We start from the raw sequence: 11,720 nt of genomic DNA, 5'->3' as shown, positions 1-11,720 counted from the left end.
CTTTTTTGTCCTACAATAGTTTTACTGAAAACTCCTTATTATTAGTGTTATTTATTGTCACAACTCATATCAATAGCAAATATATCTGTCATTTATAAATATTTAAGTTTTTGAAATAGAGCTAACTCCAACTATCTATCTGATCGGTGAGGTCAGGCCGTCCGGTCAGGAGCCCGCTGCTTTTGCTTTTGATGCTTATTATTATTATCATCATCAATTACCATTATCTCAAAAAAAACATTACTAATTGTACCCTGCTGCTGATTTCATTTCATCTCTCTCTCTATATATATAAACATGTCATTATTAATTAACTTAATCTCGCCTGCCGCCAAACTGCAATGGGGGCCCACGGGCCCAGGACGAGATCCAGGATCAGATCAGATAGGCGAATATACCACCGCACCGGAAACAGCACTACTTCTCCCCCAGGAACATCATACCGATTGACCAGGCTTGACTGACTAACCCTAACCCTACCGGGTCAGCCAACCATGACCGGTATTCCAAATTATTAGTTGTCTTAGTTTTTTTTACTTTTCAAAAAAAAGTTGTCTTAGTTTTTTAAATACATCATGTCTCCATAGTAAAATTGATGTATCTAGAAAAAACAAAACGAATAATAATTTAAAACGGGAGAGCAGATGAGAATGAGATGATACGTTACGGATTCCAAAACATAGAGAGCAGAGTATATATCAACATCTACTTTTTTCCAAGAAAAACCAAGAAAACACGTAATCCCTCCATCCTCAAATATAAGGTATACAAAATTTATCCTTAAAAATAAACCATTCTAGACACATTTTAAAAACATTTATTTATTAAATGCTTCACCTCACTCCACTAGGTTTTTCACATGAATAAATAAATTTAGTCCCGATGTAGCTTACTACTAGAACGCAGGACGCTCTAGAGGTGAGCGCACACTTATCAATCTGCAACTCTCAATTCTTAACCCCCCACCCCACCCCACCCCACCCACACACACGCGGTCCTACTCCTACCATAGCAACCCCTATAACCAAGCCCAATAATAACGTCTCATCTTTCAGAAAAGAAAAAAAAGTGTCTCGTGCGACACAGATACAGTACATACCCTCATCCTTGAGGTGCCTTATCTCGTGCATGCATAGCAAATTAGCAATAAATAAATATTATCCAAGCAAGCCAAATTCGGTTCCATTCACAACAGAAGCAAAGCGAGCAACTGAGAACGCCAGACAGCTAGTAATAGTAGAGACATGGAACAGAATCAAACAAACAAACTCCAGCGCAAAGCGTGAGGGAGGAACAGATAGGCAACCAGACAACCTGGCTGGGATGAGCCAACCAACCATGCACACAGGCTAATACAACTAGCTGTCTGTTATGAAGCAGACCAGCAGGAAATATATTTACTTGTGAATTCTGCTTGGCCTGGGAATGAAAATATGTTGTGCAAGCCTGAGGATAAACCGTCCTCTACTCCTCTTTACAACTAGCAGGCATACCGTCAATCACATACAAACCATTGTTCAACACCAAACTAGCAGCAGCATCAGTCAACCTAAATGGCATGCCAACACCTACCATTACCACAGCAGGCAGCACCAATCATCTCGCCAAGACACCACCAAATGAACTGATTGTGCAATGCAGAAACACGCACCATCACAGATACATACAAGAGCAACATCACTCAAGCTGCCCGTCTCATTGCTTTCTCTTCAAAAGATCGAAAAGCCAAAGAGTGTCATTGCATCGCACTACATGCCTAACTAACCACCTGTAAGCCTTTCTTCTGATTATCCAAAATGGTTTCAGAACCCCACCCCCATTAGACAACCCCAGCTTGCGCCGAGGGACTACCATATATTGTGTTAGCAACTGTACATATCTTTTCTACAAAATCTACATTTTACCTCTTCAAACCAAAGCGTTTAGCTGGCTACAGAAGCTCCCCTCGACTCCATCCAAGTCACCAATATCCGCATCAACAAATCAAAACTTGTCTTCATTTCAGTAACATTCTTCAGACCTGTTACAACGGCAAAAAGATTTAGTCAAATGAAATATCTTCAGACATCAGATTGTGCTCCAACATGAAAACTTGCAGCGCAGTGCAAGTAAAGCATCTAGTGGCACCCACAATGAAAAGAGAGAGGGAATATGACCTCGCGAAGCAGTTGCCATACACAAAAGCAAGAAAAATGTGCCTCTTTAAAAAAAATGCATGCAAAATGCAGCCATCTTGATATAAAAACTGGAGTAATTTATTGCTCAATAGCTGTAACCTTGGAACCAGTGGCTAGAGCAGCCAATAAGAAACCAGTGGCTAGAGCAGCCAATAAGACAAATAGAAATAAATGAGCTTTGCCAGTGCAGTAAACATGAATAATGAGAGCCAAATATTTTTGACATCCAACATGCTCCTAGAGCTGGTCAGGTATTCTTCTCATAGCTGTCATGTGCAATTTGGCAAAAAACACACACGCTATTTTCTTCTTTGAAACGGAAACGAGCAATGCTGTGCAGCATTATAGCGATAGTAATGAGTTCAGAATTTAAGATACTATTACCCACTAATCAACGAAGAAATGAACCACAAAACCCAAAAAAACAAATAACAGACATGTGCTTCAAGAGAAAATTGGCATAGGACAAAGGTCACCGAAGTAGGAACGACACACAATACAGTTTCTCAGCCTTTTTTTGTTATTGTTGTTTTGTGAGGTCAATGTCCTGCAGTTATGATTCGCTTTGAAAACCAAAATACACACAATTACTTTCCATCAACATGTGTTCATGAGCTAAACAAAAACCTACTTTGCAGGCGTACAAGTTAGTACAACCTGTATTATTTTCAACAGTCCTAAAAATTCATCATAACGAGATATATATATCTCCTTATCATAATTATATTTTACTTAATAGAATCTAGTTAGATAACAGAAATCTGGGTTCCTATATGTGTCACTGTGTAAAGTGTGAATCAGCATACAACTCTATCAATCAGTCTTCGGACACAAAAAAACTAGAGCTCCTAAATAGTCATAAACTCCACTGCTCAAAGAAACAAAAAACTAATTTCTAACGAAACTGCACGCCTAAAATTACTGAGAGCACAATTCAAGTCTAAACAGCAATCAGACAGCAGTTACTAAAAAGAGTAAAATGTGTTGAGGCTTTCATTATAGTTAGATGTGCTTCGCTAATTGAAATTTGGAAGTGTTGCAAAGTGAACATAACAATACAAGAAAAATGAGGCGCAGAAAAACAACAGAAACCACGACAAAACGCTATAAAATATATAGATTTAAGTTCCCAATATTTACTACCAGACCCTCTGTTTATAACTAGCACGCGTCTAAGCAAGATACAATAAAAACAGTTTGCAGTCCTGATCCATATTTGAAGCAACATCTAAGAAACCGAACATTTGTGTCATGTGAAACATGAGCTTACACTAAGCAAGATTAATCTGCTGCATGCTGTTGTCAAGACTAGTTACATTGTAAATGTCCTTTCCAAAGACTATGGCAGATCTCATCGTTACACCCCAGGTAAGTGCATCTCCATCACAAAACAGACTAAACAAAACCAGCACTTGTTGCACTCAATTCAAATTGCATCCAGTTCACCGAACTTCACATGTCAAAACCTGCATAAGAGCAACGATTTGAGAAAAGTTCAGACCATGAGTGAGCAGATAGATGAGAGAATCTAAGACAAAATCTACAGGAAAGAAAACTCAGGGGAAAATATAAAGCAGCAGAGAGCTAAAAGAGAAAAGAGTACCTCAAGCAAGGAGTTCAGTTTACAACTTTATCAAGAAGGCCTCCAGCAATTAAGAGTGTGGATATCAGACCTGGCTGGTAGCATCTGAGGAACAACATGGCCTGTCAAAAGAAAAATAGAAAGAAAAGGCTTCAAAAAAACCACAAGGAAACAAATAGACGTCATCCAACAGAGATGTTTCCTTCCCTAAAGCTAGAAAAGAATAATTGCCAAAGCTACCGTCAAAGAACTTTGGACTCCAAGGGGTCTGGTTCTTAGTGGATTTTATAAAAAATTCATTCAAGAAAAATCATATGAAAACACAGCCCTTGAGGGTGCAACCATAAACTCTTAAGAAACCAAAGACCTGGTAGTGGCGCTCCAGATGGTAAATGGTTTAGAACAGTATGTTGATGGTTCATAGGATTCATTGAAGATCTGTCAATGTTCGACCTTGAATATCCTACATGAGAATTTTACTATTAATATCGGTCTAACTGACTCAAAATAACACTTGTAAAGCTTATGGGAGAACCTACCATCCTGCACAAATGACCCTTCTGAGCAAGATAATGCTCTGGCACCTGCCAGCCAATTATTATGTTGGTCATCTGGACTGAAGTTACCAGATGCCATCCGCCAATGTTCTTCAGATGGATAATGGCTCTGACTGTTTGGAAAGGACTGCACAATATAAGGATTGCGCGGAGGTGGTACAGCTTGTTGACCCAAGGGGTTCATGTGTGTGATACGAGAGTGTGAATGAACTGGTGGTGTTTGTGCAGATGGAAAGGCACTGAAATTCCCTTGTTGAAAAGGTACACCAGTTGGCCGAAACTGGTAATTACCATTAGACGTTTGTGGTGCCATAAACACGTTATTGTTTCCGTACTCTGCTGGCATTGAAGGTACAAAATTAACCGCAGTTTGCCCGTTGGCTGATCCACCAGGAATGAAGTTTGTTGTATTTCCAATAGCTTGTGTCATCTGGGTCAATTGGTTACCCTGCAGCACAAGTCTTTTTTTTATTATATAACCAAGAACAAATCATGATATGCAAGTAAGTTAGGAAAATTATTACATTGGGTGTCCTGAAGTACTCTGGAGCTGGAGGCTGATAACCTAATGATGATGGAGATGAAGGAACAGGCGGCAGAATAGAAGGAAGAGGTGGGGCTTGGGTTGGCGGACGTGATGGAGCAGGCTGAGGAGGTGGTCCAGAAGGCAGTGGAGGAGGTGGTGGTGGAGGTGGTGAAGCTGGCGAAAGTGGAAGTGGCGGTGGCGGCGGCGGTGTTGCAGGAGGCGGAGAAGGAGGCAAAGGAGGTGGAGGAGGTGGAGAATCGGATGGAAGCGGTGGAGGAGGTGATGAACCTGATGGAAGCGGTAGAGGGGGTGGTGAATCTAATGGAAGCGGTGGAGGAGGTGGTGAATCTGATGAAAGCGGTGGAGGGCCATCAGGCAGAGGGGGAAGCTCATTCTGATCAATCAATGCCTGCTCTGAACCAGGCTCTTCTCTAGAGTCATGTTCAATAAGGATAGCACCATCAGTATGTTGCTTGTTGCCTTCCAAAGCACCTTCAATAGCAGCAACAGTAGTTACATTCTCTGGTCTAATAATGTGTTCCTCAGCAGATGCTGGAGCAATAGTATCTTCAGTTTCTCGTATGTTATCACTTTCAACATGCTGTGAAATAAATGGTGATAATCCATTATTTTGAGGGAAGTCTTCATCGTCTTCAAAGACTTTTGATGATAAAATTCCAGAAAGCTCAAAAGTTGCATTGCTGAGAACAGAATAAACCAAAAGGCATGTCAGTAATAGCAATAGTGAGTTGAATAGAGAGAATATAACATATATCGATGTACTAAAATATTGGGGAATTCTGCTTTATAAGCAAAACAAAAATCTAAAAGATAGTCGAGGAAGCGGAAAACTTCCAATGTGCTAATTAATTCATTTATTCGAAACATGTCCTTACTTCCTACCAGCATGTTCACTGAGATCCGTATTGAAGTCAACAAAGTTTGCAATATCAACACCCAGCCTGGTGAAGGCTCTCTCTTAGCATAAAGAGTATTTTGGAAATCCTACTAGCACAGCTTAATGTGGGTATATTACCATAGCATACTCTAGGTTTCACAATACTACTAACATAACAATCATACTCTATGATAAACAAATAAGGCTATGCATAAGTGGGAAAGGTAATGGTGCTGCTGTGCTTCTTGACTTCCTAAACTAAAAAGAAAGAATATCCAACTCATGTCCAGTGCAGCTGTATCACATATGGTATTTTTAAATATGGGCCCAACATGCTTGTTACTATCCAGCATGTACTAACCAACGAAACCTAAAATGCAATCCAAGGATATGGTTAAACATCAAATTTTTAAGTTGCCATATTATTATATTAATCTTATAAGAAAACTGACATAAATTTAAAATATTGAGTCAATGAATCTACTAGATCTTGCATCTCAAGCTACAAAAATAAAAATAGTGAAATGAGGTGTAGAACTAGTAAATGGACTATCGGGTCGCACTACCTTCCATACTCATCAACAAGCATGTCATCCATCTCCCTAATAGGATCATCTACAGAGCGTTCAGCGCGGGATGGTCGCTTCAGCATAAAACTAGTGCTAGTATCGTCATTTGGCACCTCGATATCACCCATGTACTTTCGGAGTATTTCTTCTGGCATAATCTTTCTCTCAAGCCACAATCTTAAAACCTACAAAACAGGTAGCAAAAAAGAAGTGACCTACTGTTAAGAAGAGCAATTAGAATCAGTAGTAACATCAATACTTTGAGGCACTGGCGCCGGTTTTCACGAGCACTAGATCCAGGTGGAGCAGCAGCACCCAAAAGACGAGGCAATGCAGCTTGAACAGTGGGAACATATGAAGCCCCAGCAACGCCTAAACATTTCAAAATTCAGATAAAAAGAAAAAGAATAAATTTGGGGCATCAGATAGCTCTGAGAGCAGGATTAATGTAAGACTTAAAAAACAAATTTACCTCTCTGAGAATGAGAACACTGTGTTATAGAATCCACAAGAAAAAGGAGGTCAATTCTGCGATGCAAATTAGGCTCGCTCTCCAATTTCTGTACGAGAAGCTCCACAATCTGGATTAGAAATAATAAGGATAGTGAACTAATGATGAAACAATAATCCAGATAGCATGAGTGTTTTTAAGCATGTGTGAGAGAGAGAGAGAACCTCTCCAGCAATGCCATATTTAGAGCACTCAATTGCATGGCGTGTTGCACGTCCTATACTATCCTTTGTCCTTGATAGTGTCTCTATCATTCCCTCCAAAGCATCACGAGCAATTGCTGCATCAGTACCACCGCTAGGTGAACCGCTGGCCTGCCTAGATTTGGGACTCTTTCCATGCTCATGGTCAAGCTCCATTGGGCTTTTCAGAACAATACGTTGACCAGGACTCTCAGGAAGAGCAATTCTGGGTGGGGATGGAATGCGAAAAACAGGACTAGGGCTTAGTCCTGGCAAACCATATGGTGTTGAGGTACTACCACCATTATCAGTCAAAGGCCCATCAAACTTTCCATGAGTAGCCATAAGGTTTCTCCTTGCTTGGGCAGCTGCAATAAGATGTTTCATTGACTTGACAGAGTCTGGGTTAGGTTCAGAAGCTGCTTTATCAACAGTAATGGATCTGCAAAAGAGAAAACTGCAAACTATCAGCAATGTCCACAGCTAAACTTTTTGAACGCAAGTATTTAAGTATCAGAAAAAAGAAACTTGGTCAGTTCAAAATGCAAAGCAGTATACCTTTCCTCTTTCAAGTGACCCCGCTTCCCAGCCCGTTCTGCTGACACAATCACCTTATGCTCAACAGCATGTGCCCCAGGCTTCAATTTTGCCTTTGTGTCTTCCGATTTGGAAAGCAAGGAGTTCTTTTCTGAGGCAGGATAGTTTCGAGAATGGGAGTTCCCAGATGTTAGGTGCAACTGTTTAGAAGAACTATGAAGTTTCTTCACCTCAGAGGGTGTAGGCATTTTTACTTGACTAGAGGATTTGCGATCAACCATGTTCATTCTGTTACCCATGCCAGCAGAAGTATCAACTGACCCTGTGATTGGTTTTCTCCCCATTACCTGGTGTCTGGCATGCACTTTATCATGATTCGGTGAGGAACAAACTAGCTCATGCTTCGCAGGTGACATCCCGGAACCTTTTGATTTCTCTTCTGTTGCAGAGCCTGGGTTTTTTAAAGAAGCATTGCCAACATGAGATGAAAATTTTCCCCGAGTACCTGCCTTCTCAGATGAGACTATATGTGTAGAGATAGATTTGGCCGAAGTTCTGTGAAGTGGTGTTCTCTGTCCTTCATCCTCGTCATCATCAAAGCGACACGCTCTTCTCTTGGGTTTGGCCAATTGCCTATCAACACGTGAGGCACCCTCCTTCATACTTGAACCCTTTTTAGCAGAATCAGCGACAGTTGACTGAGTTGCAGAATCAGATGCTGGTTCCACGACCTCAGAATGAAGCCTTGATACAGGTGATACAACACTATCTGATCTCCGTGCCCTATCATCACTGATACCAGTCTTAGGAATCGTGTTTTTTCCTGTTTCTACAGCAGTAGATCTCTCATGTTTCATATCATTCTGCTTTTCATAATTAATGCTTAACTTTGCCTCACTCTTGACAACTGTCTTATCTGTTTCACCAGCCTTGTCCATAAGTCTTGGCTTTTTTGCCGGACGTATATCAGTATTACTGTCCATCTTGCGTCGGCCACCACCAGGCAGAGACTTCTTATTGGAAAAAAACCCACCAGATGATTTTCCAGTCAAGTGCTTATCAGGCTTGCCATGCACAATTTTATTATGGTCGTCCCTTCTCTCTGAACCAGTGGCAACTGATTGTTTTGCTGTGAGTTTTGACTTCTTAAATTCTCTGCTCTCTTTGTCAGCCGCCATGTTTAATACGTCTGATGCAACCTCAGTAGCAGTCCTTCCAGTAGAACTACAAACATCAGCACGCTTATTTTCCTTCCTTTCAGCATTCCTCAACAGCTTGTTGGCTTTAGATTTCGTTGGCACTTCAAGGGCACAAACTACCTCCAAGTTAGGGTCCAGAACAAAACCTTCTGGTGGACGGCTCTCATTTTCAATTTTAACCTCTTCAGTCTCCCTTTCTGCACGCACAGAAGTTGGTGAATGCTCCTGTTCTAGGTACATGTCAAGTGCAGACTTGGATGCAACCGGCTTTTTCATCTTCGGATGCTCAGGATCCTGTAGTGAAGATGTTTTGTTTTGAGAAACTGCTAAAGAATGATCCCCTATTTCATGAACAACATCTTTCATGTCCTCCTCAGTCCCTGAGCCTGGCCCTGAAGCATTCGAGTCATCAGTAGGGCTATCACTCTCCATTCGTCCCAACCCTGGAGTCTCACCATCAACAGGTGACTTCGCAAGGTGCTCTGTAGTCTTTTCACTCTGATCAGGCAATGCTCCACTTGCAGCTTCAGATGACTTTGGCAGCTCACTATAGGCCTTGCAGATCTGCTCCACGGCATCATTATAAGCTTGGACATATTTTCTTTGCACTTTAATATTTGGAGCTCGATCTAACAGATCATTCTTTGTCTTCTCCGTAAACTCCTGAAGATCTGCCAGGGGTACGAAAGCACTGCAGGATGATATTTGTTCATTAGCAACCAAGTGATCATAGCAAAGAAAAAGACAGCAAAGGCAACAAATTATCACCAAACCATGTGGCTATCATAGAAAGGCAAAAGTACGAAAGCAACATTATCAGAATATATCTATTAAGTATAACTTGGCAAACCGAACAACCAGTTAAAAAATTTAAGCAATCTCTGCAGGCTTTAACAGGAGCAGCTACGAAGAAATAAAACCTATTGTTGGTTTGTTAGTTCTGCAAACCGTAGGCCGTAGGAGTTGTCCAGAACATGGTACAGACTCAGTAAGTAAAATAAGAGGCTTAAAGCAACAAAGTGAGGATATTTCAGGAAGCAATTTATAGTAATAAATGCTTAATAAATGCTTCAATCTCTCAACCTAGTTAAATAAAACATGCCTAGGGACTAGCCATGCAAACAGCAGCAAGTAACCTAACACCACGATGGAGCTAAGAATCGCACGAGTTTTTACACTATAAAAATAAGTGAAACTAGTCAGATAAGGTAAATGTGGAGGCCAGTTGGTTAGAATTGGAATCCACAAGTTTTGAGATGCAGGTTAAATATTTAGATAGGCAATAGGCAATCAAACATGAGAATAGTCAGGACTACAACGCCACTTCTCTATATTTACATTCTTTCTTTAATAAGTTGACGCATGAAAGCCATTTTGCAAAAAAAGAGAGGAAGTGGAGGATTATGTTCTCCCTAAAACTAAAACTGCAAAGTACATAACTAGCTATCAAGTACTTCCACACAGAGAGATATGGGAGGCACATGAAAATTGTAATTTTGACAGGTAGGACAACAAAATTTGGGCGGCAAATATCTACTCCCTTGTCGTGACCTGAAACCGTCTAGTTGTCCGAGCTAGATGACACTAGTGAGAAACTGCACGCTCAACGTGATCTATGGCATGGCAAAAGACCTTTTAATCTCCATACGTACCCAACAGCAAACCGGGAATGCAGGTTCGCCACGTGTTAAACATGCAGTAGTAAATATAAATGGAAGTAGAAAAGCAAAAGGCTGCCTCTACATTCATACAGGGCAGACGACCAAGCCTGGTTAGTTGGTTATTAAACAAGTAATAAGTAACTGTCCTAGAGTGGCATTGTTAGACGACTAAGCATGCGTTTTGGGCACGCATGGCCCAACAAGGAATGAATTGATGAGTTGCAAGAATTGTGGTTGCAATAACAGGAAAAAAAGGGTTTGCGGGGTAAAGAAGTTACATCTCTCTGGTGCCATAGAAGTAGACGAAGAACTTGCGCGGCATTGGCGTCTGGCTCCAGTCCTCAGGCCTGCTGATCTGCAGGGACGGGAATGGAGAGCGTTAGTTGAGCCCAGGCAGGAGGGATAAGGTGTTGGCAACCCTAAGCAGAAGCAATGGAGAGAAGATACCTTGGCTGGCCAGGCCGGGTATCCCTTGATCTTGGCGAGGACGAGGTCGCCGAGCTGGGGTTCCCTGGTCCACTTGGGGCCCTGCTTGGCGCCGCGCCTACCGCCGGGAGGCATTGGCGGCGGGGGCGGCGGAGGAGGAGGACGCCCCTCCCCCCAGAGTCGAACCCTAACCTAAGCCAAGCAGCAGAGAGCGGCGGGGGGGCGGGACGAGGAGGCGGCCGCACCCTAGGGTGGGAGCCTCGCGGGTCGGAACCCACCCCAGGCACCCGCAACCCTAGGGTCGGAAAGGGGCGGGCGGGCGGTGGTGGTCGGGGCGCGGGTGGCGATGGAATCGGCGGGCGATCCCCTCCGGTTCTTAGGAGCTGCTGCTGGGAATCGCTTTTGGGTGGGGGATGCTGCTGCTGCTTCTTCTTCTTCTTCCTCGCGTCGCCGTCGCGGCGTCTCCTCCTCCTCCCTCCCCTCGGCGCTGCGGATGCGGCTCTACTGTTGTGTGTGTGCGGCTGCGATGTGGGTCCTTCCTTCCCTTCACTCCCTGGCCTCTTCCGCCCCTAGCTCGAGCCAGCACCGCCACCAGCCGCCCGATCTGCATCGCACGGTAATAACACATGGCTCGAGCCCGCCACGTCATCCTCTCTCTTTTTATCTTTTCTTGTAGACCCATTTTTTTAAAAAAAAAGTGCTCCTGCTTTATTAACCCATACCCGGATCGACAAGATCGCGATCCTGTACAAATGCCTTGTTCGGCTGGCTGGCTGGCTGGATGGCTGGCTGATTTCGTGTGAAAGGAAAATACTGTTGGCTGGCTGGTTGGCTGGTGGCTGGGCTGATTTTGCGTGAGAGAAAAATACTGTTGTGGCTGGCTGAATCGGGCTGA

The 11,720-nt window shown here is 42.7% G+C and overlaps 1 protein-coding gene across 3 annotated transcripts; it reads right to left on the bottom strand.

Moving 5' to 3' along the window:
- Positions 1 to 1,350: 1,350 nt before the first annotated feature.
- Positions 1,351 to 11,367, bottom strand: LOC120711052 (ENHANCER OF AG-4 protein 2-like). Of its 3 annotated transcripts, none has more exons than XR_005690138.1 (13): positions 10,847 to 11,367; positions 10,678 to 10,754; positions 7,561 to 9,429; positions 6,985 to 7,444; positions 6,782 to 6,890; positions 6,569 to 6,681; positions 6,307 to 6,494; positions 4,841 to 5,543; positions 4,299 to 4,764; positions 4,127 to 4,222; positions 3,781 to 3,881; positions 3,448 to 3,643; positions 1,351 to 2,020 (listed from the first exon to the last, which is right to left on the bottom strand). XR_005690138.1 is itself a non-coding variant. In XM_039996438.1 (12 exons), exons 1-11 carry the CDS (start codon positions 10,958 to 10,960, stop codon positions 3,811 to 3,813), a joined length of 4,266 nt encoding a protein of 1,421 aa, XP_039852372.1. In that variant the 5' UTR covers positions 10,961 to 11,342; the 3' UTR covers positions 3,444 to 3,643; positions 3,781 to 3,810. The 3 variants fall into 3 exon arrangements, 1 of the variants encoding a protein (XP_039852372.1); XR_005690139.1 differs by having other exon boundaries at positions 3,494 to 3,643; positions 10,847 to 10,960; XM_039996438.1 differs by lacking the exon at positions 1,351 to 2,020 and having other exon boundaries at positions 3,444 to 3,643; positions 10,847 to 11,342.
- Positions 11,368 to 11,720: the final 353 nt, after the last annotated feature.

Source organism: Panicum virgatum, chromosome 6K (assembly GCF_016808335.1).
Source record: "Panicum virgatum strain AP13 chromosome 6K, P.virgatum_v5, whole genome shotgun sequence".
Lineage (NCBI taxonomy): Eukaryota > Viridiplantae > Streptophyta > Magnoliopsida > Poales > Poaceae > Panicum > Panicum virgatum.
This window is presented reverse-complemented; position numbering and strand designations above follow the sequence as displayed.

What these genes read in the sequence shown, in the direction of transcription:
- LOC120711052 (XM_039996438.1), bottom strand. Translation starts at nt 10,960, where the DNA reads ATGCCTCCCGGCGGTAGGCGCGGCGCCAAGCAGGGCCCCAAGTGGACC. An exon ending in AGGGTCATTTGTGCAGGATG is followed by an intron (nt 4,223 to 4,298) that starts GTAGGTTCTCCC and finishes ATTCTCATGTAG; the next exon opens with GATATTCAAGGTCGAACATT. An exon ending in ATCTGGAGCGCCACTACCAG is followed by an intron (nt 3,882 to 4,126) that starts GTCTTTGGTTTC and finishes TTCTTTTGACAG; the next exon opens with GCCATGTTGTTCCTCAGATG.